The sequence below is a fragment of the Anas acuta genome, chromosome 13, assembly GCF_963932015.1.
Source record: "Anas acuta chromosome 13, bAnaAcu1.1, whole genome shotgun sequence".
Lineage (NCBI taxonomy): Eukaryota > Metazoa > Chordata > Aves > Anseriformes > Anatidae > Anas > Anas acuta.
Genome location: NC_088991.1, coordinates 4,248,996 through 4,276,890, shown reverse-complemented (window position 1 = coordinate 4,276,890; position 27,895 = coordinate 4,248,996). Strand labels below are relative to the sequence as shown.

At 40.1% G+C, this 27,895-nt stretch overlaps 1 protein-coding gene across 2 annotated transcripts; it reads left to right on the top strand.

Moving 5' to 3' along the window:
- Window positions 1–41: 41 nt before the first annotated feature.
- On the top strand, window positions 42–27,895 carry ATP7A (ATPase copper transporting alpha). 2 transcript variants are annotated; one of them, XM_068696792.1, is made up of 23 exons: window positions 42–166; window positions 6,935–7,071; window positions 10,099–10,588; window positions 11,333–12,070; window positions 13,250–13,456; window positions 14,498–14,661; window positions 15,032–15,193; window positions 15,813–15,889; window positions 16,090–16,315; window positions 16,743–16,976; window positions 17,399–17,490; window positions 17,875–18,002; window positions 18,186–18,340; window positions 18,646–18,780; window positions 19,598–19,792; window positions 19,985–20,167; window positions 20,331–20,544; window positions 21,214–21,360; window positions 21,588–21,730; window positions 22,062–22,265; window positions 22,832–22,949; window positions 23,482–23,584; window positions 24,405–27,895. In XM_068696792.1, exons 2-23 carry the CDS (start codon window positions 6,964–6,966, stop codon window positions 24,679–24,681), a joined length of 4,500 nt encoding a protein of 1,499 aa, XP_068552893.1. In that variant the 5' UTR covers window positions 42–166; window positions 6,935–6,963; the 3' UTR covers window positions 24,682–27,895. The 2 variants fall into 2 exon arrangements, with proteins under 2 accessions (XP_068552893.1, XP_068552894.1); XM_068696793.1 differs by lacking the exon at window positions 42–166 and adding an exon at window positions 215–412.

Below are 27,895 nucleotides of genomic sequence, written 5' to 3'. Positions count from 1 at the left end.
CATTCAGCCGCGGCCACGTGACAGCGGCGCCTCCCCCGCCACGTGACGCGGGGGGCAAGGGGCGGGGCGTGCCCGCGCCTCAGGCGGGGAGGGAGGGAGGGGGAGGGGCTGCGGCGCTGCTCCCCGTCAGGGCGCTGAGGCGGCGGGCGGCGAACCGGGAGGAACCGTGAGTAACCGCCGAGCCCCTGCAGCCCCCAGGGTCTCTTCCCCGCTCCTTTTTTTCCTCTTGTTTATAGTTTTTCCCCTCCCCTTCCCCCCCGCGGTGTTTAAGTGGAGGCGTTGCGCCTTGCCGCGCCGGCGCTCTGTGCCCGCGGGCGGTTTTTCCGCTGTTTTCCCCGTTTTTTGCCAGTAAAAACGCGGTGTGAACAGCCCTGGGGAGGGCAGAGCGTCGCCCGTGGGGCTTCGGAGCAAGGTAACACCGCTGAGGCGCGGCGAGCGCGGCTTCCCCACAGCCCCCCTGCCCCCTGCGCTGCCTTCAGGTCCCGTCAGTGCGGGGCTGTAACGCCCCAAATAACGCCCCGAAACGCTTCCTACAGCTGCCAGGCTGCGGCTGGGGGTGTGAACAGACCAGGAGATACCCTACAAGGCAGGCGGGCGCAGGGAGATGCGCTGTGGGCACCCCCAGCCCGGAGCCGCGCTGTGTTCCCCCCAGGAGGGGCGGCCCGGCCCTTGCTGCCCCCCCCCGGGTGCTGGGCAGGGCGCTAGGAGCCGGCACGCCGTGCCACCCGCTGCTTTTAGTCTGATTTTCGCTTGCACGGCGTGTTCCGCCTTCTGAGGCAGGAACCAGGAGCCTCAGCTGCCCTCGGACACCCGGGGTGAGGTGATGAGGTTTTCCTCCTGACGCTTGTTGCAGCCCTACCCGGGAACTGCCGGGTCCTCCGGAAAGCTGCTCTGAAGAGCGAGTGGAAGGACAGGAAGAAGTGAAAGGATTTGTGAAGAGTTTGTCTCAAGTATTATAAAATTCTCGTTAGAACCTAATGGAAGGGTTTTTTAATTCATGCTCTGTTTGTCTTTTTTTTTCATCTGTCGCATATAGAAATAAAGTTCCTCGGGGCAATTTCCAGAGTCTGCTGAGCCAGCAGGAGTTGCTAAAGTCTTGAGCAGCACAAATTGCAGCCTGCTCAGAGCCTCGGAGTCTGTGCGGGATGTTTATTACAGGCGGGCAGTTTCTCCTCTGATAAAGCCTCACGTATGGGGCCGTACTCTCAAAAGTGACTATTTGCCTGTGAAAGTAGCAGAACCCCATTCTTGTCTAGCAGACCAGACCACCTGTAACCAGTATTTTCATAAGCTCAGCGGGGTTGTAAACTTTGGCCTCTTTCTGCTGTCCTTTGTTCTTTTTTTTTCATGTTTTTTGAGACCCTTAGGGATGGGTACCTGTCTTCTGCTAAATGTAATTAGGAATCTTTCTTTTTGCTGTCAAAAAGAAAGCTATAAAGTAGGACTTAGCCATTTGGAAATTTAGTACAGTCCTAAGTTAGATTTGACAGATTCTGCTGCTGCCATTTGTTTGTCTTTACCTAGCTTTTGCTGACATCTTTCAGCAGCAGCTCTAAATTCAAAATATGTATGGAAAACTTTGATGAAAACTAAGGCTGTACACTTGGAGAAGCACACAGTATTTGTGTTACATATCTGTACTGATCCTAGAAGAGACGTGAAGCATGTTTGTGGCGCACGGTGAGTGCGTTGTTACACTGAGGTGCCTGGGTTAGCTCAGATACTAGAAGCTCTTAAACATTTTTGGGGTATAAGATGAGAGTCTGGGGTTCTAGCAGTGCAGTAGCTGTACCACTTACCTTTTTTTTGGTAGCATGATGTTATGACTGACAACTTTGACTTTACCTAGACTTATTATGCTTCAAGACTGCTGTTAGCACGTCCAAGCAAATGACCTGTTGATGTGAATCCGAGTTTCTCAGTTGCCCTGTGTCTAATCACTGTTTAATTTTCCTTTCCCTTGGAAGAAGTTGTTATTTTAACACAGGCAACCCCAGCGTTAAGCCTCAAATTGTCCCTGCAAGCACTTGGCTTCCTTTCCAAAGATCCTTTAGGTTTTAGCTATCCTTGCGCACCGCCTGTGCTGTCGCTGGGTGCTGCCGCGCTGGGTAACGTATGGTGCTTGGTTCTTTGCTACTGCAGAGCCCCAGTATTTCTAGGGCTCTGGTGCTTCATTGAGGGTGTTAATACAGCTGCAAGGAAGTACTGCTGGTTTGTGTGCTGCAAAACACAGGTGAAAGAGTACTGAAAGGATTAAAACAGCTAAAAGGGGAGTTTCTAAACGTGTTGAGCTGTAAATAGTGCACTGGAGAATACGGTAAGCTGACAGCTGCTTTCACAAAGCGTGGTGAAAGCCAAGGCTGAGATGAACTTCAGATGGTATTCCAGAAGAGCAGTAGCTGAAGCCTTGTTTCCTTGTGTTCTGAATATGGAGCTGTTAGACTGGGTGTGTGCAGAGGGGTCTTCCTGCTGCTTGGCTGCACTGCCAGATCCCTAAGTAGTGATCGAGATGCTCTACAGGTGGAGCAATGCCCTGGTCGAGAATGTAGCCGTCACTTCTCTATAAACCAGGGGTGATCTATGCATCTCACCCCAAAAATGTGTCTGTGACTGTCATGACCCAAAGGGTTACCTGGCCTGTGGGTCTGCAGGGATCTCAGGAGTGGGCTTACAGGATTCTATGATGCACAAAGGCACAGAAGGTTTATTTTCTCAAGGTTTCTGCTTATTACAGATTAGCGCCAGCCAGCACTAGCAAATACAGTGATCAGTAAGGTGAATATACGGACAGAAAATAAGCAATTACAGATATTACCAGGATGCAAATAGATGTGTAGTAGATATTAAGACTATAACACTAATTAATAGCAGCAGCAATTAGAGCTAGTAGAAAGTCAATTAGGGGTAGTAAAAGTTCAGCCATATAATACCTACAAATGCAGATTGGCTTGGTCCCCAGCGAAGGTGCAAGTTATACAGGACGTCCTCTAGGAGAGACAAGTTTGTGCAGTATGGAGAGGTCTCGGGGAGAGACAGGCTCTGTTTTGGGTAGAAAACAAGTCATTTTTACATTGCAGGGACGTAGGAGGTCATAGGCCACCTCCTAGAGCAGCCAGTAGATGCTGCTAACCTCTTTGTTGGTTTTGCCCTTATCAATGGTTCATTGGGGACGCCATCTGCCTTGCTGTCGGGTAGTGATGAGGATCTTCTATCAGCATATAAGATAGATATAGGCACCTAGAAGGCTTTTTAGAAAGCATTTGTTTTGTTGGTTGTTTCAGCCACGAGCTACCAAACCATAATTGTCCCTTCTACCTTGAATTTCTTCTGAGTGAATGTGTGTGTGTATATATATACATACACACACACACACTGTAGCAAGAGTAAGGAAATGGGAAGTTGTGTTCACGGTACTGCTGTAGCTCACAAAGAGTGCTACACGCTGTCACGAGATCGTTTGACTTCTGCATCCATTTTCTTGTTGACTTCGTAAATATTAATGCATTTAAGGAGAAGGAGGTTTGTATTGTCAATATTTATGTTGCTTGTCTGCAGATAGCCATAACTTACTGGTGTAGTGAAGTTTTCAGGCTGGTTAGTCGTGAATTTATCTTGAGTTAATGGTGTCGGAAGGAGGGAATTTTGACAAAACTATTTCCTTTAAGTTTCAGCCAAAGTATTTCTACAGGAAGCACTCAAAGGGGAGATAGGATATTAGAAATGAATGGAACCGAGTGGAATACCGGCACATGGAAGAATGTGTTAGCTTGTCAGTTTAACTTGTTATTGTCCTGGGGATATTTGTACTTGCAACAAAGCAAATCAAAATCTCTGTTTGTCTGATAGGCCTTTCCCCCCTCCCCCCAGTAGAGAGCTTACGCATATATCTTGTAGCTCCAGCAGTGTTTCCTAATGATAAGCTGGAGAACAAAAGGAAGAGAGGGAGTTTGATCCAACAGATAAATTCTGTGACGGAAGTTTTGGATTCAGTCCTGGCACTCCGGGGTCTTGAAGAGGGGAAAGTGATTTTCCTCTTAAGCCTTTAAGCCTTGTGTGTGTTTGAGTCGCGGTTCCCTCCAGGAGAGGATTTTCTCTGCCACTTTTATGCGGTGCTTAATGCCATGGGGCCCTGGTCGTTGGTCCTGGGAGAGCAGACTTGAAAAAGCCCAACCAAACACGCCAAAAACCCTCCCTGGGGCAGTGAAGGGAATGAAGCTCAGTTGGTTTTGATTTATTATTTAAATTCAAACGCAAGCAGATTGTGCTTTATTTTAAAGGAAAGATTGTGTCTATACAAAACATGCATATGAAATTTTATTGACATAATAGGGTTTTAACATGCTTTATGGGCCTAACATGCTTATTCAGGTCCTGAATTACCGCAATCAAATTATTTTCTTTTACTTCCGTAAATACCATCCATCATATCTGAAGTCGTGTTTCAAACATTAGTCAGTTAGATGAGGCCAGGGAGGCAGCAGGACTCTATTTCCCTTTCCACGTGCTGTCTTTTCGATGGGAAAACATGAGGCTGTGCAGAAACTGGTGGCACTGACCGTGTGGAACCTGTCCCATCTGTGCCAGATGACAGACCGGGGCGTCTCAGCTCTCTGATTGCTGTGCTCACAAAACACTCTGCAAGTCAAGTACTTTCTGGACACTCCACCTGTACTTTAGCCTTTTGGGAAGATTCATTGCTGCCTGGAATTACAATTACGCCCTTGTTTGCTCTGTGGACTGAGCCTTCCTTGTGGAAGAGCTGAAGTGTCAGTGAGGGCCATGTGATGAAATGAAAGCACGTCTTTTAGTGAGCTTTACAGTCTTCTTAAAAAAGATCTTGTGCCTCAGAGTATGCAGATGAGCCTGGGAAAGGGCTGGCCACATGAAGCCCTTAACCCACACTGCTCCCCCGATTCCCAGCTCATTGTGTGCTCCGTGACCCTGCTGTGTTTCTGTAGGTGTGTAAATAATTATGGATAAACATTCCTGTGCTGCTAAGATCCCAGCTCTGCCAAGTTAGGCAAGCAGTGAGATCTGTACCACCTCCTCGGGTAGGGATATCCCTGCAGTGCCTCTCGTAGCACGAGTTGCTGCTTCCTGCTGTGACGTGATGGGATGCCTCTAACGCAGCAAGCTGCTGTGGGAAGCAGCTTTGGGATGCTCGTCCCCAGCTGCCCCCGGTCTCCAGTTCCGCATGCAGCCCTTCTGCTTCCCAGCTTCCCCGTGCTGTGGCTGGAAGGGTGGAGCCTTGCTGTTGTAGGATGTGTCCGGAGCAGGGACTTCACCTACAAAGCAGCTCGCCAAGGTGTGCGGAGTCCTGTGACTGCGAGGTTTTCTCCGTGCTTGCCAAACGTTCCTGCCTGCCAGCTGCTCTTACCAGGTTGGACGTGGTGCTCAGGGACATGGTCTAGTGGGTGACAGTGGTGGTAGGGGCGTGGTTGGACCGCATGATCGTGGAGGGCTTTTCCAACCTTAATGATTCTCTGATTAATGTACGCTAATTCCTATTTTCTTGTGCTTTACTGTGTAGTTCTTGAGCAAGGCTCCTGTTGCCCAACAGGACGTGAGGGGTCATACTGGAGTTCCGGTTCCTTACCTGGTCATTTGAGAGTTTTATGGGATGCATTAGGGGGGAAAAATCAAGTGCTCAGACTATCTTTTACGATGTTTGCATAATTAATTTTGTTTGGACCTAGTAATTATGGTTAAGTTTTCCCACGTGGTGGCTGACAATTTTGCAATGTGTTCCTGGCACTTTGCATAGAATGCATGTAAAGAAAAAACAAATAAACAAACAAACATACTTTACCTGTCAGAAAATTCGCTGTAATTCAAAGGGTTGTGCTGTCTTCTTGGTAAAGCTTCAGCGTTTAGTTTGTGAGGTTTTAAGCATCAGTGAGGTCAACCTGCTTCTACAATGAACCATTGCAGTATTCATGTATGGTTTTCTAGTGTCTTAGAGCAAAACCAAAAACTTTCAGACCTTCTATAGCAGTGAGCAGTCATGAAATGCCACCAGAGAGAGAGCAAATTAATTTTATTAAATGCTGCTCGTACTTAGCGTAATCTAGTTTCCCAGACAAGTCCGCAGGGGAATAAACCAGTTAAGCACGTGTTTAACTCTGGCAGTTGAGTTAGTCATCAGAATTTGGTGTTGCTTTCACTGCAGCCAAACACTAAGCAGCTGACTGATTATTTTCCCAGCCATAAACCTCCCGTACAATGGAAAAAATAATGCAAATTTTCAAAGATGAAAAAAGTCTTAATCTCTTCTTTGCCCTCTTTCCTTCTCTGTTACTTACTTTATGCATTGGACAAACGAACTCATTTGCAGCAACCATTATTTCTGCAGATTAATTTCATTTAGATTTAGTCATTTTTCTGTTCTTGTTTTTACAAGCCAGAATAAGCATGATAATCTACAGAGGAGCAGAAATTAGACTTTCCTGAATGGGATTTGGGAAAAGCTGGATTCACTCCGTAGGACCAGTTCCAGCATTCCTTGTTCTCACTAGCACAGGGTGATGACAAAGAGATACAGACGTGGACAAACACGACAGGCATCTGTCACTGAGCTTTCCATGCCCTCCTCGATCGTTCTGACGTTCCAAGGGCTGGTGTCTCCTCCTTGCTTGCTTCTCCCAGCAGTTGGGTCACACACCACTGAGTCACAGCTTGCTGCGTGTGATTAAAGGATCTTGATTGTAATACAAAGCGAATTATGAATGTCTGAATAATTTTCTCTTTGAGGATACACGGGAGCAAGTAGCGAAGTGTCTCCTTCCTGTTCAGTTGTGCTCAGCATCAGATTTTGATCAGGTTTTAGTATCTACTAGCGTACATCATCTGTTAAAGTGCTGCATATTGTTTTGATTTTTATCTTTGAAGTTATTTGAAGGGGAAAAAAAAGCTCTAATTCTTTTTTGGCCAACAGAAATGAGAAGGCTTGAGTAGGATTTCACAATGGAGGCAAGATCCATAGTCATCGGCGTGGAGGGCATGACGTGCCATTCCTGCGTTCAGGCCATTGAGCAGCACGTCGGGAAGAGGAATGGTGTCCACAACATTACAGTAAGTAGCACTACCCGCTTGTTTTAAAGTATTGTTCTCGTGTGAGAAACCATGGTAAAGTGTGTACCAATGGGGGAAAGTATGTGGGAATACTATAACCTGTACATTTAATGGGAAAGTGATCTTTGAGATGTTCTACTGTATTTCTAGTACAAGCAAGAGAAAAACAAGTGCTTATTGTACTGCAGTGGGAGCTGAGTTGTCACCTGTTACTCCTTAAGTCAGTTTCTGCCTCAGTTCAATACTGTGAATTTCCATGCTTAATTCAGTGTTATGAAGTAGTGAGAAAAGTAAAAATAAAATAATAATAATCAGGGCGGGATTATCTTAAATACGATGAAGCAAACACCCTAGAATTTATACTCATTTTAAAAACCAAGTTGTACTTCACCCTTAAATTCAATGAGTATCAGTATTTTGCTCTCAAACCTCCAGGCTTTTTCTTTTACGCTGACAGTATACACAAGTCATTGCACAGGTTCAAAAGCATTTGTGGGCCTGAGGTGTCCAATTAATGGTGAGTTGGTTGGCCACAGTGAAGAATGCTGCTGTTTTGTGGTAGTAATGGAATAAAGGTAGCAGGTAGGCCAGGGCTGTCCCCTTCAGGCATGAGAAGTTCCCTTCCTTTTGTGCTGCCCATTGAAGGAATGAGAGAACAGCAGAGCCATAGTCTTGAACTTTTGACAGAACTACTTGTTTTGTCCTCAATTTGCATTGATTTTAGCCTCTTTTTTTTTTTTTATTGCTTTCTTGATGTAGAGGAAGTATCAATGTCATTAGTCTTTTTTTCTATCGTGAGCAAAATGGTGGATTTTAGAATATTCCATGGTGAGCCAACTGGTTCTAAAAAATGCATCAGTCTGTGGCAGTTTTCATAATGAAAACAATTTATAATCTGGGAGATTGCTTTTAGTCTTATGACCTAATTTGTGTAAGAAGGAGTAGTCCTAACAATTATGGCTGCAGAAAATTGCCACGCTTAATTACTGGGTATATAGATTGTGAAATCTTGCTGTATCATTCTGTAGTAGTTGAGTTTTGCTCTACAGAAAATATTTTCCTGGTCTCTTCAAAAGTTGTTTCCATTTTAGTAGACATGCCAGAGATGAAATCTGTCCTTCCCAGAATCAGGTACAGTATCTTATTTGGGGGGCATGTGATTATTTCCTGGAGCTTACTTCAGAGGGTTTGTTGTGGTTAACCATTCTGCACAAAGACAGAGGTACACCACTTAGTACGCTTTCCTTTGCATGAAGTAGGAGTTTGTGTATGCTCACAGAAACTTTGGTGAACGACAGCAGTATTGACATGTTGTTTTTCATCTTCAAGTTTAATGGGGCTTTAATAATGGGGCTGTTCTCTGACACCAGACCCTTGGGTCACTGAATGGGCTCTTAAAACAGGGATTCCACTCTAACGACTTCTGTCCTGTGGGAATGTCACACAAATCTCTAGGTATTGGCAAACACAAGATGAAACAAAGATTAAAATTGGCTTATAAAGCAATGCCCTCAAATAACCTTGACTTCAGAAGTCTTCTTCCCTTACTTCCCCAAATTATTCTAGCAAAAGATGTAATTTCTGCAACCTTGCATTTTTGTTTCAGCTGATTTCTGAAGATATGCAGATGACTTGAGACAGTAAGAGGAGAGATTCTTAATTTAACATGTAGAACATGTGCTTTTTACATAAAGAATTAAACAGTTTTGTAAATATAAAACCCTCAATAGTTTCTTTCTATATTCTAAGGTAAATAACATCCCAAATCTGAATGACATTTCTAAAACTACTCTTGACAAGAAAATACGTTAGAAAACGTTAGTCTGAGTAAAATAGCACAGTAATACATTTCAAGAGATTATATTAGTAATTATCCATGTTGCAGAATCAGAACTTCAGCTTAGGGTTTTGTTTAGCTCTTATGAATTAGGTCAGCAGGAGACATGAATGTTGGATGGCCAATACGGACAGACAGAGCTGCATTTAGGTTATTTTGCTGCCAATGGTAATGAAACCAGTAAATGTCCATGTTCCTAATTCTGCTGAGGCTAATAATTGGGACAGAAATGAAGAAAGGTGGTTCTTAAAAACATTTAACTGGTGTAATTTAATCACAGCTGTGGTTTTTAGGTTGTAGCTTTGCCCAAAGTAAAGATAAAATTGAATGATAATGTGTAGGGCCTCTGGCAGGCATTGGCTTTTGCTTTTGGAAACTGCAGTAATTGTGTTTGATGTAGCATCAGTTGGGAGCAAATTAAATTGAGGATATTTGTACCATCAAATGTGAAAGGTTAGTACTAAGTCAGGAAGTGTCTGGGTCACGAAAACGTACAGAGAGGAAAAACAGCTTCCATTGATGTTTGTCATGCATCTAATTTCAAAACTGAATCTAGCTCTGTTCAGTCTGCTGCGCTTTATTCCTCATAGCAAGGTAATAGCCTGTGCCTAAGATGCCAAGAATTATTGGACTCCTTTCACTGCTACTTAAGTATGTGGGATTTTTCAAAGAGGATTTTCTTCCATCCTTGTAGCCTGAGGGTGATTACTTCTAACTGCAAAATTGTACAAGTGATTAGAATTTTTTTTCTGTGGGCTCTTTTGCTTTTGATTGAATTACACTGACTAACTCAATTCAAGAGAGTTTGGCTCTGGAAGGTTCTTATTTTGTTTTCTTCTTTCCCATAAAATGCATTAATGCTGTCTGGATATCATAAGTCTAAAAAAAAAAAAAAAAGACCAGACAGACTCTTTGTAAAGGATTCTGAAACTTTTTTGGGGAAAAACAATCCTGTGTTTTGTCTAGCCGTGTTGTTTCACAGATGAGAAGTTACTGTATGGTGGCCGTTGGTATGGCCTTACTCTTCAAAGTAGGTTGTCATGTAAAATGCTACAAACAATACTGGAAAAGTGTTCTGAACGTCTGCAAATAAAAGCTATTCATAATCCCATACAGGGTTTTACTTCCTGTGTCTTAATATTGCAGTTTGCTCAATTGGTTTGTTCTTTTTTTTTTTTTTCCCTTGCAAGGTATCTCTAGAGGATAAAAATGCCGTCATTATTTATGACTCAAAGCTACAGACTCCAGCAACACTACAGGAAGCAATATATGACATGGGGTTTGATGCTACGTCAGCTGGTTCAGACCCACAACCTGTTTTACCTGACACTATTTTTCTTACTATTCCTGCTCAGTCAGCTCTAACATCTAAAGAGATTCGTAGTACACTACTGAAGAACAAAGGTATCCTGGATGTTAAAATGTCCTCTGATCAAAAATCTGCAGTGGTGACTTTCCTTTCTTCCGTTATAAATGGCAAGCAGATTATTCAGATGGTCCCAGGAGTAGACTTAAATATTTCAGCACCAGAAGTGACTCCAGGAACATGTGAAGATTCCAGCTGGTCTCAAGCAAGTAGCGTTTTGTTGCGCCTGAAAGTGGAGGGGATGACCTGTCATTCCTGCACCAGCACTATTGAAGGGAAGGTTGGCAAATTGCAAGGAATTCAGCGGATTAAAGGTAAAAACTTACATATTTCCTCTCCTGGCAATGTGGAGATGCTTTGGATTTATATTAGTTTAATACAACAGTTACTCTTTGTGGTACCTGATATGTAGTTAAATGTTTAATTTGGACTAGCAGTAAAGAAGGAGGTTCAAACTGTCGTGAGGCTCTTGCTGTTACATGTGTGACAGCATTCAGCGATTGCTTTGTTTTTTCTGTGTGTGTTGTTTATTTTTTTTTTTTTGTATTTTTGTAGGGGGGTTGGAGTAGTAGAGTTCCATAACTTCACTTTTCAGTTTTAGAAGTCTCTAATACCAGGTGTCTCTTTGTATTGTAATCTATGTTAGTTCATATTTTCTTTTCAATTAAAAATTAATATTGCTATATATGTGATTGTATCCAAAAGGAATGACAAAATTATCTATGTAAATAGCTTTAACATAAACATAATGCAACAGGCCCTGGATAAAAGGATGTATTTAGTAAGAAACAGTCATGTCATTTGTGAAAGTCCTGGGAAAAGAGCAAAAATTGAGAAAAAAAGTATTTGAGAACTGTTGTATTGTCTAGACAATAAATGGTTGCACTAAATTGTGCTGAGATTTTCCCAAGCCACTTAAACCTCCCTTCCACTGCAGTTAAGTTTCTGAGTGTTTGAAGCATTCTTGGAAGTCTTTGACAAGATCTGTTGTTCTTAGGGCAACATCCTTGTTATACCTAGGGCAGCAATGCACACTTATTTTTGCTTTTAATTTTCAGTGTCCTTGGACAATCAGGAAGCTGTTGTTGTGTATCAGCCTCATCTAATTACAGCAGAAGAGATAAAATGTCAAATTGAAGCTGTGGGCTTCACAGCATCTTTCAAAAAGCAGCCTAGGCCCCTCAAACTCAGTGCTATTGACCTGGAAAGGTTGAAGAATACTCAGACCAAAGGCTCTGAGACAACATCACTGAAAGAAAACTCCAAGAATGTGAACGATACGAAGACCGTTGTCTTCAAAATTGATGGCATGCACTGCAGCTCGTGTGTCTTCAATATTCAGAGTACCATATCAGCACTCCCGTCGGTAACAAATATAGTTGTTTCATTAGAGAAGAAATCTGCCATTGTAAACTATAACCCAAACTTAATTAGCGTAGAGGAACTGAGAAAAGCCATAGAGGCGGTGTCTCCAGAGACGTTTAAAGTCAGCCTTCCTGACCAATATGAACATGCAGCGCTTCTCTCTGCACTGGCATCTCCACTGAAGTCTCATACAGCTTTGAAGGATGCTACGCAGCCGCTTACTCAAGTTGTTGTGATAAATATTGAGGGAATGACTTGTAATTCTTGCGTGCAGTCTATTGAGGGAGTCATATCCCAAAAGGCAGGTGTAAAATCCATTAATGTCTCTCTGGCAAATAGTAATGGGACTATAGAGTATGACCCTCTGCAAACAAGCCCAGAAGACTTGCGATCCTCAATAGAGGATATGGGATTTGATGCATCTTTATCAGGTAATGACGTATTAAACTTTTAAGCTTAAAAAGATTATGCAATTCTGTTTGAGATTTGGTACCACCCAAGATGAGATTTATCAGTTTACACATTATGCTTCCTGCATGTCAAGAGAAGCTTTATATTTTCACTGTCAAGGAGATAGTTAAGTAAATCTGTAGCACTTCCTTTAAGATGTTAGGTTAATTAAAAAGTGCTGAGATATCTGGAAATACAAATACATCCAGTAAGTATTGATATTCAAACGGTGCTTCAATTTGCCACTGTTTAATGTTTATGGAATGAATGTAGAAAGTAAATGGAGCTTTGATGGCTGCTAAGAATGATAATTCGCTGCTAAAGAAACTTCAGGGCAGCAATCTACTAGAGATTTAACTTGTGTGAAGTAACTGAGGGGTTGCTTAGCCAGACTTGGGCATGGCTGAGGAGTGACAAGAATCTGTAGAGTGTGGATATCACTGAGGAGGTTAAAATTATGCTTACATGATGTCTGGTACACTGAAAGTAATTGTGCAATGGGAACAGATGGCTAGATAGTGATGTCCAGAATATTTACAGAGAAAATGCAGATGGACGTTAATGTAAAGAGGCTTCTCAAGGGAATGCAGTAGCTCCATTTCTTATTTGCTAAGATTAAATTTAATACAGCAGGTGAAATATTTTATGTCAATAACTGAAGCAGTGAAGTCAGGTGCTTGTATTTAACCACTTTCATACTGCTCCTGCCTACACATAGCTTGTCCTGAATTGCTGGAAGAAGCAGCAATCTGTGGCTTGAGGACCCTTCTCAAAGGTCAAAAACATTGAATTTGCTTGCAAAACATTCATTTGTTTTGTACCCCAGGTAAAGTCAATAAATTTGCATGTATAACGAAGGTTGCAAGGCAGAGGCTTAGCTTGTGACCTGCCAAAGAGGACAGAGGATGTACAGCAGGACAGATGAATATAATGAGGAAAAGAAAAATTGTAACAATAGATAGGAAGGTCATCAGAGGCCTAATCATTGTTGCTTCAATAAGCAAAAGAAAGCAGACTTACTCCTGTGCTCGAGAGCCTTAATAAGGCACGTACAGTTACTGCTTCTTGGTCTGCAAATTTACAGCAATGTGTATTAATGCCAGGTCATAGCTCATCTCAGTGTCTATTTGTGGTGTCATGAATTTCAATCTCTTCTTCAGCGAAGACGGAACTCCCTGTGGGGGTAACTCAACCCTCACCCGAGGAGCAGTTGGCATCTCTCAGAACTGAGCCTACCTCCAAACCATCACCAAACCATGCTGCTAAACAAGAGGCAAAGAGCATATCCAAGTGCTATGTCCAAGTCACAGGAATGACGTGTGCTTCGTGTGTAGCCAACATTGAGAGGAATTTGAGAAGAGAAGATGGTAAGATATATGTCAGTGTAACCTGTTAAATTTCTGAGCTTTTCTTTTAGAGAATCCATCTAGCTTATGTGCACTGTTTTTAATTAGTGGGCTGTTAAGAGAAGTGCCGTTGCTGGTATTTCATGAGGGAGAACATAGTTGTCTTGTAGTTGGTTTGTAGGATGAAAAGAGAATGTAATTCTTGGTGTTTTGTTGGCGTGCTGGCTGGAGACTGCCCTTGCAAAAGCAGGAGTTGAGGTTCTCTGAAGAAAATATATAGAGATCAAATAGGGATCCTCATGAAACTAAACTAAATCTCTTCAACTGGAGTGATTTGCCCAGGTCTGCAACTCTGCAGAAGTGTACGTCTGTATCAGAAACAGCTATTGGAGAATGACAGTATTAGTATGGATTAAAGAGATGTAAGGTAACTTCAGCTCCACAGGTCAGGACAATGATGTCTATATTTCTGTCAGAGGGATGATTTTATTTGCAGGAACAAATAATTGCATAACTATTATGAAGAGTTATAATTATAGACTGTGTTTAATTATTATAATGAAGATGGACATATTCCAAGCTAACCTGGAGTTTTATTTCTTCATTCTAAAAGCTTTTTGTACTTTCCTTTTAACTCAGTGTACAGTAGGATTGCATATTGTTAGATCTGCCCTTTCTGAAACACGTTCACTCAAGTTCTTAAAGGGTTTTTAGAAATTCTAGAATTAGATCAAAATAGTATGCCAGAGTGTATTTTAGAAGTGGTTTTTAAAATCAAAATGGTCGTCTTTTCATACAAAGTAAATTGAATGTTTGTAATTAGACAGATGGTAAATATGAATTGCATGTTTTTCTCCTGGAGTAATATATTAATTCTTCATGTTTGTGCTCCCAAGCCTTTGTTACACTGCTTACACATCTTCCAAAAATGCTTGTTTTTGTTTGTATGTGGTATATAATGTGGTAGGTCTCTCAGTATCATTGCACTGCTATTGTGCTGTCACATTGTCATTAAGTGTTTTTCTTAAACATCAACTGCTATTTGTGCATTTTGTTTTCTAGGAATACATTCAATACTTGTTGCGCTAATGGCAGGAAAGGCAGAAGTGAGGTATAATCCTACTGTCATACAGCCTTCGGCTATCGCAGAGCTCATACGAGAACTGGGATTTGGAGCTACTGTGATGGAAAACTCTGGTGAAGGAGATGGAATTCTGGATCTTGTTGTAAGCTAGTAATTAAAAACAACCACCTCTGTCTTTATCTATTGGACTTGCTTTCGGGGGATTATTCTGCATATGGCAGGATTTTCTGTGATTTTTTCTTTATTTTTTTTTGGAGCAGACTCTAGCTTAGTGTTCCAGCTCTCAGCATGAAGAGACAGCAGAGGTTCAGCAGAGCTTAAAACGTTGTGTTCTGCGCCATGCTTCCGCTGTAGGGCTTTCATCCTTCACAAGTGAGCTCCATCCCACTGCTTCAGACCCTAACCATAGGCAATAAGTAGCTCGGGATGGTCATAAGCACACTTTCTTTTCCCATTTCATATGATATATTAATCTTTGGTTTTGATAACCACAGGGAATCTTTATTTTACAGGTGGGAGGAATGGCATCTGCTTCTTGTGTACACAAAATAGAATCTACCCTCATGAAGACTAATGGTGTTTTATACTGCTCAGTAGCTCTTGCAACCAACAAAGCACACATCAAATACGATCCTGAGATTATAGGTCCTCGAGATGTGATACAAGTGATAAAGGTAAGTTTCATGAAGGCAACAGGTCTAATAAAATATGCAGTGTCCTTTGAACCGTTACATACCCCATAGCAGAAGGGAAGAAGGCTATTATAGGGAAAAAAAAAATTGTCTCATCCATCATTATCTTGCTCTCAGTGCAGGGTTCTGCAGATAATGTGTGTGTTCTGGCTGAGAAGCAATGATCTGTAGTGACTTTGTCCAAGTGTTTAAAGAGGGACTGGGAAAGCTAGGCTATGGTAGAATTGAAGATAAATCTACAGGTTGCCAAAAAGTAAAGCCCATCCTTGAGTTCTGTAGCAAAGGAAAGATGACAGAACTTTCTTGGCATTCTCCCTCAATTTTTATACTTCTGTGCTTCGGGATTAACCATTTTGGAAAGCTGCATTTTTGAGCATCTTTTGAATGTTCTAGAAAAGTTGACTTCTACATCAGACTATTACTTTGTGGGTTAACTTGTGCAGAGAGAAAAGCAATTGTATCAGGAATGTTAATAAAACAAATCAATTGCAAGGCTGGCAAAATCAGTAATCTGTCCATAAATCTATAGGAGTGCAAGTTGTCTTTACAAAGTGACTGTTCTCTTTTAATTTTTTTTATTTATTTTTTTTTCCTCCTGTAGGATTTAGGTTTTGCGACTACTTTAGTCAAAAAAGATAGATCTGCTAGTCACCTAGATCATAAACGGGAAATAAGGCAGTAAGTATTCCTGGACATATTTAGATTCTATATAAGTAAGCATCTTGTAAACTTTTTTGATTACTCTTTTTAATGTTTTGTCTTTTAATCAATAGTAAAACTTACCCGTTTTTTTTGTTAGTTTGTGCAGACTTGCTAGCTAAAATATTACTCAGCACTCACCTGCAAAACAAGTAATTTTTTTTTTTTTTAAACCTGAGGTGGAGAAGGGCTTTTTTTGTGAGCCTGGCTTTCTGTATTCCTGTCATGGTGATGATGATTTACATGATGGTCAAGGACAGTCAACTCTCAGAGGCTCGCGCACACCACAACATGAGTGATGAGGAAATGGAGGCCATTCACTCATCTATGTTCCTGGAACGCCAGCTCCTACCAGGATTGTCTGTTATGAATTTTCTGTCATTTATACTCTGTGTCCCTGTACAGGTAAGTGAGAACATGGCAGCTCTGAGTTTGGTGGGGTTAGACAATCAAAGTGGAAGACAACAAAGAAATTAAATTTGGCAAGTGACTGTAAATCTGATGCTTCAAATTGTTTTTGAGGCTGTTAGATGCTAACACTGCCGCTAAAAATATGCGGTGCTAGGTACTGTTTTGGGCAGGTCAGTCAATGTGTAGGTGCTGTGCAGTCAGAGCATCGGAGGCAGCTTGCCTAGCTCTAGCTGGTGAGCATGGTGAGGTGACCTAAGAATACTGAGGTAAAGATACAGCTCTTGCCTACAGCTAGGACTTCACTAGGTGATGGAGAATGCAAATGACAAAAAAAAAAAAGGGATGTCTTCCTCTCAGGGAAAAACTGCTGCTGTCTGTTAAAAGCGCACATAATGTATAACTGGTACTGTTGCTGTTACAGATATTTGGAGGCTGGCACTTCTATATACAGGCATACAAAGCACTGAAGCACAAAACCGCAAACATGGATGTGCTCATTGTTCTGGCAACCTCCATTGCGTTCGTCTACTCATTTGTTATTCTTCTAGTTGCAATGGCTGAAAAAGCAAAAGTAAACCCCGTGACTTTCTTTGACACACCTCCCATGCTGCTTGCGTTCATCTCATTGGGCCGGTGGCTAGAGCATGTTGCAAAGGTAAGGAAAATAAAAATACCTGTAATGTGTTGGTCAAAATGAGTGTAGCGGTGGAAATTTTATTTCAGATAGGTTGCGCTGGTAAAATATAGTAAAATAGGTTTAGTAAAATAGGTATCTTCTTGACATCTTCACTGAATTGAAAGCATCATATTTGCAAGCTATAAGACACTGACTATTGTTTCTGAATGTTTTATATTTTAAAAATCAGATGAAAAAGTTTTCTTAGATTCTTCTGACCTTATTTATTATAAAATCATCTACAATAACTGAAGTAGTAAAAATATGAAATGACTTAATATAAATCTGTTTGCAGGAAGTATTTTCTTAACAAAGTAAATCACAACGTATCTGGTTGTCATATACCCTGTGATTTTTTTTCCAATACCATAGTCAAAAAAATAAGGAATTTCTTATTCTAGGGTAAAACATCAGAAGCACTGGCTAGACTAATTTCATTACAAGCTACTGAAGCAACTATTGTTACCTTGGGCCCTGATAACGTTCTCTTAAGGTATCTTACTTTGTCATTTGCTTTTTCTGATGTTCCTTTTCTGTTAATATTAGTAGTTCACATACAAATGTTATCAGTCTGTAGAACAACGAAGAAAATAACTTCAGATTTTGCTGGCAGATATGTAAGATGTAAATGTTAAAATTAGAAAAAAATTAATCCTATTCCAATTTGTTTTATTGGAATCGTGCTAATTTTTGCTAAGATAAGGAACGAAGTAGATTTTCTCATCTGGGAAGTAAATAAAAATATAAGCTCCATGCTCTTTGAAATGGCCTTTGCATAAGTTAACAATGTTAACTGATGGGATTATGCTTTGTGTATAGTGACAATTGTTTTTGCCTGGGTAAGGTTGGTTAACAATCTCTTGTTTAAAAACTCTAGTGAAGAGCAAGTTGATGTTGAACTGGTTCAGCGAGGTGACATTGTCAAAGTGGTGCCAGGAGGCAAATTCCCAGTGGATGGTCGTGTTATTGAAGGACACTCAATGGTAGATGAATCTCTTATCACAGGTAAGCCTGCGTTTTTTTTGCAAGTATAAACATGTTCTTCTTTTCTTTTAAATAAATCTGAAGAGAAGTTGAAACTGATGTTCTTTTATTTTTTTTTACCTGTATGTTAGGAGTTGGTAGTTGTTATAATAAAAAACATCAGCAAAAAAGCTCCTTCAGCATCTGTTGTTGACTTTTCCTTAGGTGAAGCGATGCCTGTGACTAAAAAACCTGGCAATACAGTTATTGCAGGTTCTATTAATCAGAATGGATCACTGCTGATTTCGGCAACCCATGTTGGAGCTGATACAACTCTTTCACAGATTGTTAAACTCGTGGAGGAGGCCCAGACCTCAAAGGTAGAGTACTATGAACTTAAGCATTTGAGTCTTGTCTTACTGGCATTAGTGTACCAAATAATTTGCAAAGTGGTTAAGATTGCAGCTGCAATCCAGATCTCAACATAATGAAGTTCTTTTGCTGAACAAGGACTTTGATATGGTCCACTGTTCCAAATCTCATCATCTTACTGAGTAAAATGTAATTATAAAGTGTGGTATGCCAAATGTGCTGAAAACAGAAGGTGTGATTATATCTATGTCTGAAGGCATAGAAGAGAATAAGGGTGACGTTGCTGAAGCTGACACTCGTTTCTTCTTTGTAGGCTCCTATTCAGCAATTTGCAGACAAACTTAGTGGCTACTTCGTGCCTTTTATTGTGGCTGTTTCTGTGGTTACCCTTTTTGCCTGGATTATAATTGGATTTGTGGATTTCGAAATAGTAGAAAAATACTTTATGGTAAGTAAATCTCGTTAAACACCTTCTGAAATATTTCAGAAATAATTAGTTAGGTTGTGTTAGGTTGCAACAGCTCCATTTTTGGATTATTCTTGCAGGCAGTTGCCTGGGGGGAGAATAACCCATATGAAATTATTATATTTTTCAGCTATATATTACACTACAGAACTATTCTGACATTTCTATTTAGAGAGAGTTTGCAGTAATTAATTGACTCCTGAAAGTTAGTTTTAAAAAAGAAAAACAGAAAAGAAAAACTAACCCTTGAAATTTCCCGATTTCCATTCCTTCTCTGTTGGGAAAAGAAATGCTTTCACAAATGCTGTCACAAATTCCAATTCTTGTTCTATTTTTCTTAGTATAATTTTGTGTAAATTCATCTTTGAAATCAGTGAAATTCATATATTTTACAGATGCCAGAGGAGGATCAAAATCTTTATTTGTACTTTGTAGTTGCTTAGATCTCAGGTTTCTTGGTGGACTAGTATTTCTGGTTAGAATTTACTAGTTGCAGGAGGGCAATCTTCATATCTTTGCTTTTGCATATGACATAGAGTGTAGTACCCTATATAAGGAGAAGTCCTATAATAAAACAAACCATGGGTTTGCAGTATAAAGCACAATTTAGTCACTAGTTGTTTATTTTGTCATTAATCTTAGCTTTGGCATATTTTTCCTGTGCTTTACTTTTTAATTCTAATTCTTTAATTTGCATGTTTGCATTTCTTTTTTTTTTTTTTACATCAAAGGCAACGTATAGTTGAATTCCTTGTTCTCCTTGTTTTATTTCATCACTAACATGAATTTCTGTCACTAGGGTTACAATAAGAGCATTTCTGCAGCAGAGGTGATAATCCGCTTTGCTTTCCAAGCCTCTATCACAGTCCTGTGTATTGCGTGCCCCTGTTCCCTGGGGTTAGCCACGCCAACAGCTGTGATGGTTGGTACTGGTGTAGGAGCCCAGAATGGCATACTGATCAAAGGAGGAGAACCGTTAGAGATGGCCCATAAGGTAAGAAATGTGGGTTAATTTTACAAGAACTCCAAAGGCAGGTAGCAGGAGCATTTTGCTAATTCCTGTCTGAGCAGATCATTGCATGTTTGTGAGTGGCATGTTAGTAAGCTGGGTTAAAAGTGGGGTACTCTGGGGAAAATCTACATTAAAGCTTTGTTCATTGAATGAAATCTTCCTGGTTTCCTGCAGGTAAAGGTGGTTGTATTTGACAAAACCGGTACGATTACTCATGGGACTCCAGAAGTGATGCGTGTGAAATACCTAGTAGAGAGTAACCGGATGCCGCATAATAAAATGCTGGCCATCGTGGGAACTGCAGAGAGTAACAGCGAACATCCTCTTGGAGTAGCAATAACAAAGTACTGCAAAAAGGTAAATTGTGTAGGAAAAGACATTTGTATTACAGAAGAACTTCTGCATTATTTAATATGTCTGAATAGATTGGCATCGTTTAGAAAGTAATCGATGTATTCAAATGGAAAGCTGGAAAATTTTGAGGCCACTTCACCCTTCTTTTTGCTATCGCTTTTTTTAGGAACTGGACTCAGAAACCCTTGGGACATGTACAGATTTTCAGGTAGTTCCAGGCTGTGGCATTAGCTGTAAAGTCACCAATATTGAAGCACTGCTCTACAGGAAAAATAAAATGGTTGAAGAAAACAATGCTAAAAATGTGACACTTGTGAAACTTGAGGAAAACGTGGAGGAATCAATGCAGCCTGCTTTGATTATCGATGCTGATTTACCAAGTAAGCCAACTCCACTTTATAGAATAAAATGGATAGCAAGATGGACTTAGGCTTTTGGTTTTAACCAGGATCCTTAAAAATGAGAGCATTTTTTTCAGCCCTGTAGAACTGGGCTTGCATCAAGGCACATATGAAATAGAGGCGGTCATTTATTTATTTCATGCTCACGCATCACTTGGAACATTTGGTTAAAAACATTCTGTTGGTATAAATACAATTGGAAATTGTTAAATGTGGAGCTGAAAAACTGTATAGGAGCTTTCTCTTAGCTCTCTATTTTGCTTCATCCCAAGTCACTATTTGCTAGCCAAAGTTATGTATGTTTACACATTTGACTGGTTTTCAGTCAAGAGTAGTTCACTATTAGATCTTTCAACTATATTAGGATGTTAAATTAAAGGCACTGATAAAGGGACTTTGTCTTTTACTGTCCCTTGACCTGTGATTCTTGGTCTACTGAAGTGGTAACTACCTGTTACTGAAGAAATGTCAGTACAGTTCTGTTCATGAACACATGAAAAGATTGGCTTGGCAAAAAATAAAATCTCTCTCAATATTGATTAGGCTCTTTAATGATATTTCAGTGCATACCAAGAGAGCAGGATAGGATTAGCTGGATAGTTAGCTTGCTAGTTATCTATATGTTGACAAGACTTTTTCTTCCTTCAGCTACAGTGACTTCTCAAAAATACTCTGTTCTTATTGGGAACCGGGAATGGATGAATAGAAATGGACTTCTTGTTAAAAACGAAGTTGATAAAGCCATGATTGAGCATGAGAGGAAAGGTCGCACGGCAGTTCTTACAGCTGTCGATGGTAAGTTCATTGCTGTCTCTTCATTCAGAGGTGACTTGTCACCACTTAAATAGAAACTGGTAAGTACCAATGCCTTAGCAGTTACGCCTGAAGTAGACTAATGGAATGGAGAGAGATGAAGTGCTAAAGCTTTGTTACACTGTCTTACAGGAGAAAATGTCACCTTCTCCTTCCCCCAAAAGAAATGAACAGAGTATTTATTACTAACTCCTGCTTTGTGTTTTTAGGAGTGCTTTGTGGCTTGATAGCTATTGCTGATACTGTGAAACCAGAAGCTGAGCTGGCAGTCTACACTTTGAAAAGTATGGGATTAGAAGTTGTTCTAATGACTGGTGACAACAGCAAGACAGCACGATCTATTGCCTCTCAGGTAAGCTGTTCTGCGTGTGTTTGGGTTTGAAGCTTGCCACAACCCAATTACAGAAAGGATGTTGTCATGTTGATAATGTTTGTGGGTAGTCTAGAACTGGTCTATGATGAAAAATGCTGACATAAAACTCAGAATTAGAGGGTAACTAAAGCCTTTTTGAATAGGTGCAGTGTCAACGTTGAAATCAGAGCTGTTTTCATATTAGGGTTTGGTCTTTTGACTCGAGCATAACATGGGTTTTGGCTTTCGTAATTGCATTATTAGAAGCAGAAACTTCGATAGCTAGTAGGAAAGCTACTCCTGTGTTCTCTCTCTCTACCCCTCCCCATAGGTTGGCATCTCCAAAGTGTTTGCAGAGGTTCTTCCCTCCCACAAAGTAGCCAAAGTGAAACAGCTACAAGATGAAGGAAAACGGGTGGCCATGGTTGGAGATGGTATCAATGACTCTCCTGCACTTGCTATGGCTAATGTGGGAATTGCTATTGGCACGGGTACTGATGTAGCCATCGAGGCAGCTGATGTGGTTCTAATTAAGGTAAGAAAGAAGAATGTTTCATGAAAATGAGGTGATGTCTTGAGTGATTCAGACTGTTGCTGAGGTGTAGTACCTTCATAAGCCAGAACAACTGGAGATTGTCTTTGTCTTGCTTGTTTAGTAGTGGTACTTGACCTGTAAAGGAAGCTTTCCCCATGTTCTTGCTCCTACAAATTCAGGGGTAATCCAAATTCAAGAGTTGGCAAAGGAAGAAAAAATGAGGTGACCTATGGCAAACATAAATCATATTTAAGGAACACATCAGAGTATCTGTAAGGTTACAGTCACTTCTTCCTGTGTATCAACAATACCTCAACAGAAGCTGTGTTGTCTAGACTGTACCCTACAGATAGCGCTGTATACATTGTTCGGGTTGTGGTGGCATCTGAAATGAGGCTGGTGCCCATTGTATGAGCTCTATGCAGATGAAATAGAGCAACTTACAGAATACTTACTGCATGTAGTCTGTTATGTCCAGTGTCTGGTAGTTAGCTTTAAAATGGGGTATGGTGACATGATGTGTATGTTTTTTATCTCTGACTTCTTCTATAAACATTAACTTCCAGGATGACTTAATGGATGTGGTAGCGAGTATAGATTTATCAAGGAAGACTGTCAAAAGGATCCGGATCAACTTTGTCTTTGCTCTAATTTATAATCTCATTGGAGTTCCCATAGCTGCTGGTATGTGAACATTTTCCTGTGGTAATAAAACTGCTTAGCTGGTGGATTACGTGGATTTACTGTTGTATGGAAGAGCATCCATTTTCTTTATTTCTGATGGATGTTAAGAGCAGAGCTCTTATACCAGTGTAACCTCTGCAGGCAATTTGTGCACTCATCTCCTACATTACAGCTGCTGTGGATATGCTCAGCACATCAAAATGACTGTAAGATAAACTGTTTATTAAATTAACTTGATCCCGCAAACAAGCAGTTTACGGCAAGGCTGGCAAGACATGCCTGCCTCTGAATTTCAGATTGTATAAGTGACATGGTCAGCTGCATTCACATGTGGGTTCTGTGTGAGATAGGACATAAATATTTGCATTGAATGTTTGTTATTTAATACTAGACTAAAGTCATTTACTAACATAATAGAAATAGAACTAAATCAGAAAGTCCTCATGAAGTTTTGTGTTTTTACATAAGGCATTGGATTCATATATGACGAATGCTGTGCTCCTGCTCTAAACTCATTATTTTCTTTTTCTAGGTGTGTTCCTGCCCATTGGTCTGGTTTTGCAACCTTGGATGGGATCTGCAGCAATGGCTGCGTCCTCTGTCTCTGTTGTGCTTTCTTCTTTGCTGTTGAAGATGTGAGTATGAAAAACTTATTTGTTATTTGTAACTTGGATTTGAAGCTCAGGTCTTTCCCTTTAAGTGGCAGAAATTGAGTGTGAGGCTGTGACAGATATTGAAACTTTTTGGAAAACAATTTGGGCAAGTCTGTGCTTGGCAGTGGTTGATTCTTGCTTGAGAAGAGTAGTCAGCCCATAATATTTCAGAACGTAGTATTTAAAAATTAAGAGAAACATAGAACTCAAAAGTGTGTTCAGAATTTCAAATTCCTTAGTGCCCTTTGTATATTTCTGAGAAGTCTTGTCTGAACATGCTGAAAAGTGAGGCTTCTGAGACAACGCAGCTGTACACTGCACAAGCGTTGAGGACTGGTGATAAACCAAGCTGCATTTGTCAGTGAAGAATTTGTTTCCTTACTTCACAGATAGGAGCAGTGTAGCACTGAGGTAGGAATGGTAGCTTTTGCTGTCCACTTAACACAGTTGGTTTCAGAGGAAGCGGAGCAGAATACCTGGTAAATGTTAGCAGATACACTTTGCTGTTACATGTTTTGCAGATGTTCAGTGCCACTAAAGCAGTTAGATGCTGAGTGATACCTGTCTGCTTTACCTGTTCTTCTGCATCCTGGCTCAAAAGCACAGAATCAGCTTCTGGTTGTATGGGAGACTCACAAAGCCTGAGACTTCAATCACTGTATAGTGGCTCATATTATAAATGTCTCTGGCTTGCGCGTGATTATAGCACTTAAAGGCTAGCCTCTTTCCATATTTTAGCGTACTTGACTTCATCCTGAGACACATTGTCAGCTTTTCTTTTTTTTTCCCCCCCTTCCTATAGGTACCAGAAACCAAGTTCTGAGAAACTCGAGTTCCGGGCCCGTGGCCAAATGAAGCACAAGAGCCCATCAGAAATCAGTGTCCATATCGGAATTGATGAGACCGGCACAAACTCTCGTAAACTGAGCTTAATGGATCGCATCATCAATTACAGCAGAGCCTCCATAAATTCTCTCTTTTCAGACAAGCGTTCAGTGAATAGCATAGTTCTTAATGAACCAGATAAGCATTCATTGTTGGTGGGAGATTTTGGAGAAGATGATGACACAACGTTATGAAAGAATTGCACACATGCCCTCAAAAAAAGGCAGAAGAAACAAAATGGAAAAATAACCAAAACAACCTTAGCAACTGTCTACAAGTCTGTGCAAGCAGTGATCACTTCTGGAGGTCGTTACCAATTATTTTCTAGGTTTATGGAGTTTGATCTATACAGGTATTTCTTCCTTAATGTAGAAAATGGGTTTGTTAGTGACCTTCCAGTATCCTTTTTATTTTTTTTTAGTTAGACTTAACAAAAAAAAAAAAAGGAGTAGAAGCTGTTAATGCTTGTGAACAGAGCTGTGTTATCATTCCATGAAGTTTGCTTTTTTTGGCGGAATGTCAAGATACAATTAAGGAGACTAAGGAACCAGAAATGCATTTCCCAGCCTTGTAACAGGCTTCTTTATGCATAGCCAAGTTTAGTACTGTGTTTAAAAAAATTATAAACTCCCACATCTGTGAAATACTGAAAGTTGTGTTTGCAGATAGATGTGCCTTAAAAACTTCAAGGATTGCTCTTGTATCTGTAGCCCGCCTTGTACCGGGAATGGTTCCTCTCAATGCCAGTCTTCTTGTAAACGTCTGGTTCCAGCTTTTCACACTCCTAGCATCGTAACATCTCACTGTCCATGATCTGGATTTCTGTTAGACAGATGACTGAGATTTGGGGTTTCAATCTTAACATTGTACCCATGTTTAACTCCTATACATCCCTGTTCCAGTACACTCCTCCTAAGATTGTGTGCTTGAAGGCTGAATGGTTGATGCTTGCTCTTTCTCAACCTCTAAGCTAAAAACTCTATCATCATCAGAGTATATGAACATGATGTGCTATTAGCTGAAATATTTAGCTTTTACAAAGGCAGCAATGTAGTTAGTGCTTGCTTCCAGTATCAACTAGCACTCCCCAAATGAGACAGAATAGTTTGGTGTCACACAGACTACCCTTAAAATACTTCCAATTCAATCTCTGGATATCTACCATCATCAAAGAGTTTGTTATCTGTCACATACTGCACTGATACCAGTTGCCTGTAGAGATAGTGGGCCAGGAGTGCTCCCCAGCCCACTCATAGATCCAAACCTCCTTAGTTTGGGATATTCAGATTCAGGCTTTGTGAATTAAGACCAACTTCATTTGTTACAGAACTGAAATCTCAAAATGCAGGTTTTGATCATGAAATCTTGAATATTAAAAAATTCTCAATGAGAAATAGAGTTGGTGTTCGTCACCCAGTAGCTAGCTACCTGTTTGTTACTTAATAAATCTTGTTCTTTAAATCCTGTGCTGAGACAGCGATCTAAAACAATTACTAGGTTCCATAACGTTTAACAAAATAATAAAATGTAATTAATGGTGTAAACATGTAATTCCAAATAGTGCTTTTAGAGCAGAAATACCCAATGCAGAATGACAGATCTCTGTAATAGTCTTGTTTTTAACTTGAAGTCTGTTGTCAATGCATAGATCATGCATGTAGGAAGTCATAAGTAGGGTTTTTTTTTTGTTTTTTTTTGTTTTTTTTACTATTTTTTAACTACCAGGAAAAGTACCAGTGTATGAAAGCAGCAAAGTTGTACTGTGGATTAAGTTGTTAGTGAATCGGTATACTTCTTAAATTGCAGTGAGAACAACATAATTTGGAATTGTTGCTGCCACTGGTGTAAGAAACAAAGTATTTCTGTTGCAGAATAAGGTTCTTAGTATCTCTAAGTGAATATGTTTTAATTTTAATTAGATTCGATGTGTATATTATGTTAAGAAATGCTGAGATGCGTTACTGCAAAGCCATTCCATGAGATGTTTTTCTCAGTTTTCAGCAAGAAGGCAGTTTCTCACAAAGCTGTTTCTTACGAAGTGGATAATTACCTGAAAACCAGCAGAATGCTGTCAAACAGCTTTTAGTGCTTCAAGACCATGTAAACTGTTTCCAAAGATTTTGGTTTTATTGTTAATCCTTGCTCACTCTCAGTGTTGTTCTTGGCAAGATTCTTTAGATGAAACAAAAGAAGTGATTTGCATTTCTTTTTGTCTGGGTTTTGCTGATAATTGGTCATCTTAACCATGCAGTGGAGACACAAGGCAGATCTTGACATGCTCTCAGATGGGAGTTTCACTACTGCAGGAGCTGGGCTAGCCCCTGGCTATGGTACATGTGGAATATAAGTGACAGACATCGTGTTCTTATTGCAGGAAACAGAGTAGTAATACAACGTTATATTCCTGCTTGATAGATAAAGCAGCATGAAGGTTTACTAAATTCTTTCCAAATTAATTTTTAGAGATAGTATGAGTGGAAACCAAATTGCTCTGGAGTTTCTGAAAGGCTCATATGAAGTCATACCTGCAGCAGCACTGGTCAGGACTTACTGGCCCAGAAAGTCCCTTTCAGTCCAGTTTTTCTCTTTAGGAAAATCTGTCTGGAAATGTCTTCTGAACCTGAGTTTAGTACACAGTGCATTTGAGTGCTGTATGGCTGATTAAGGAATTCAGAGTCTAGGTTTTGAAAATAGGTTCTGTCCAGCCCTGCCCCTCTTCCCCCAAATGTGTAGTATTGACTTACGGAATGTTTGTCAGGTGATTAAAATATTTTATAAGGTGCTTTACAGTGAAAAACCAAAGTATTTTTCAGTTTGTACAGTACAAGTGAAATCATGTGAAAGGTAAATGTTTTCCTAAATATAAATGTTTTAATATGTAAGTATCTTATTCTTGTTGGAGACTGTTTGGATTCGAGAATTGAAAATATCACTTGGAAGCATAGTTACAAATCAAATTATGTATTACTTGTCTATGTTATTGTTTTCTATAACTAGCTATTTATAAAACCTGTACTTTATTTAAAAAGGGAGAAACAATACATATGCTCAAGGCTTTAAAAATTGCTCTTTGAATCTTGCCAATAAACTTTTAAAAGTGTAGACACTTGAAATTTTAAATGAAGAATGTGAAGCTGACAAAACACAATGAACCAAGTAAACAATTTTATTTATTACAAATATTGTTTAAAACAGAAGTTCCATCCGAATGCTTTAAACTTAAGAGTTTTAATTCCTTTTTTTGGTATGAAAAATGGAGAAATGAACGTTGTTATAGAATGTTAATTTAGTGCTGTTACATTTCTTTGTATCTGGAAAAAAAATGTAGTCTTGCACTTTCTATTAACTGTGCCTCTATCATCATAATGACAATTATAAACTATGTAATAAAAATGTAGCATCCAAAGA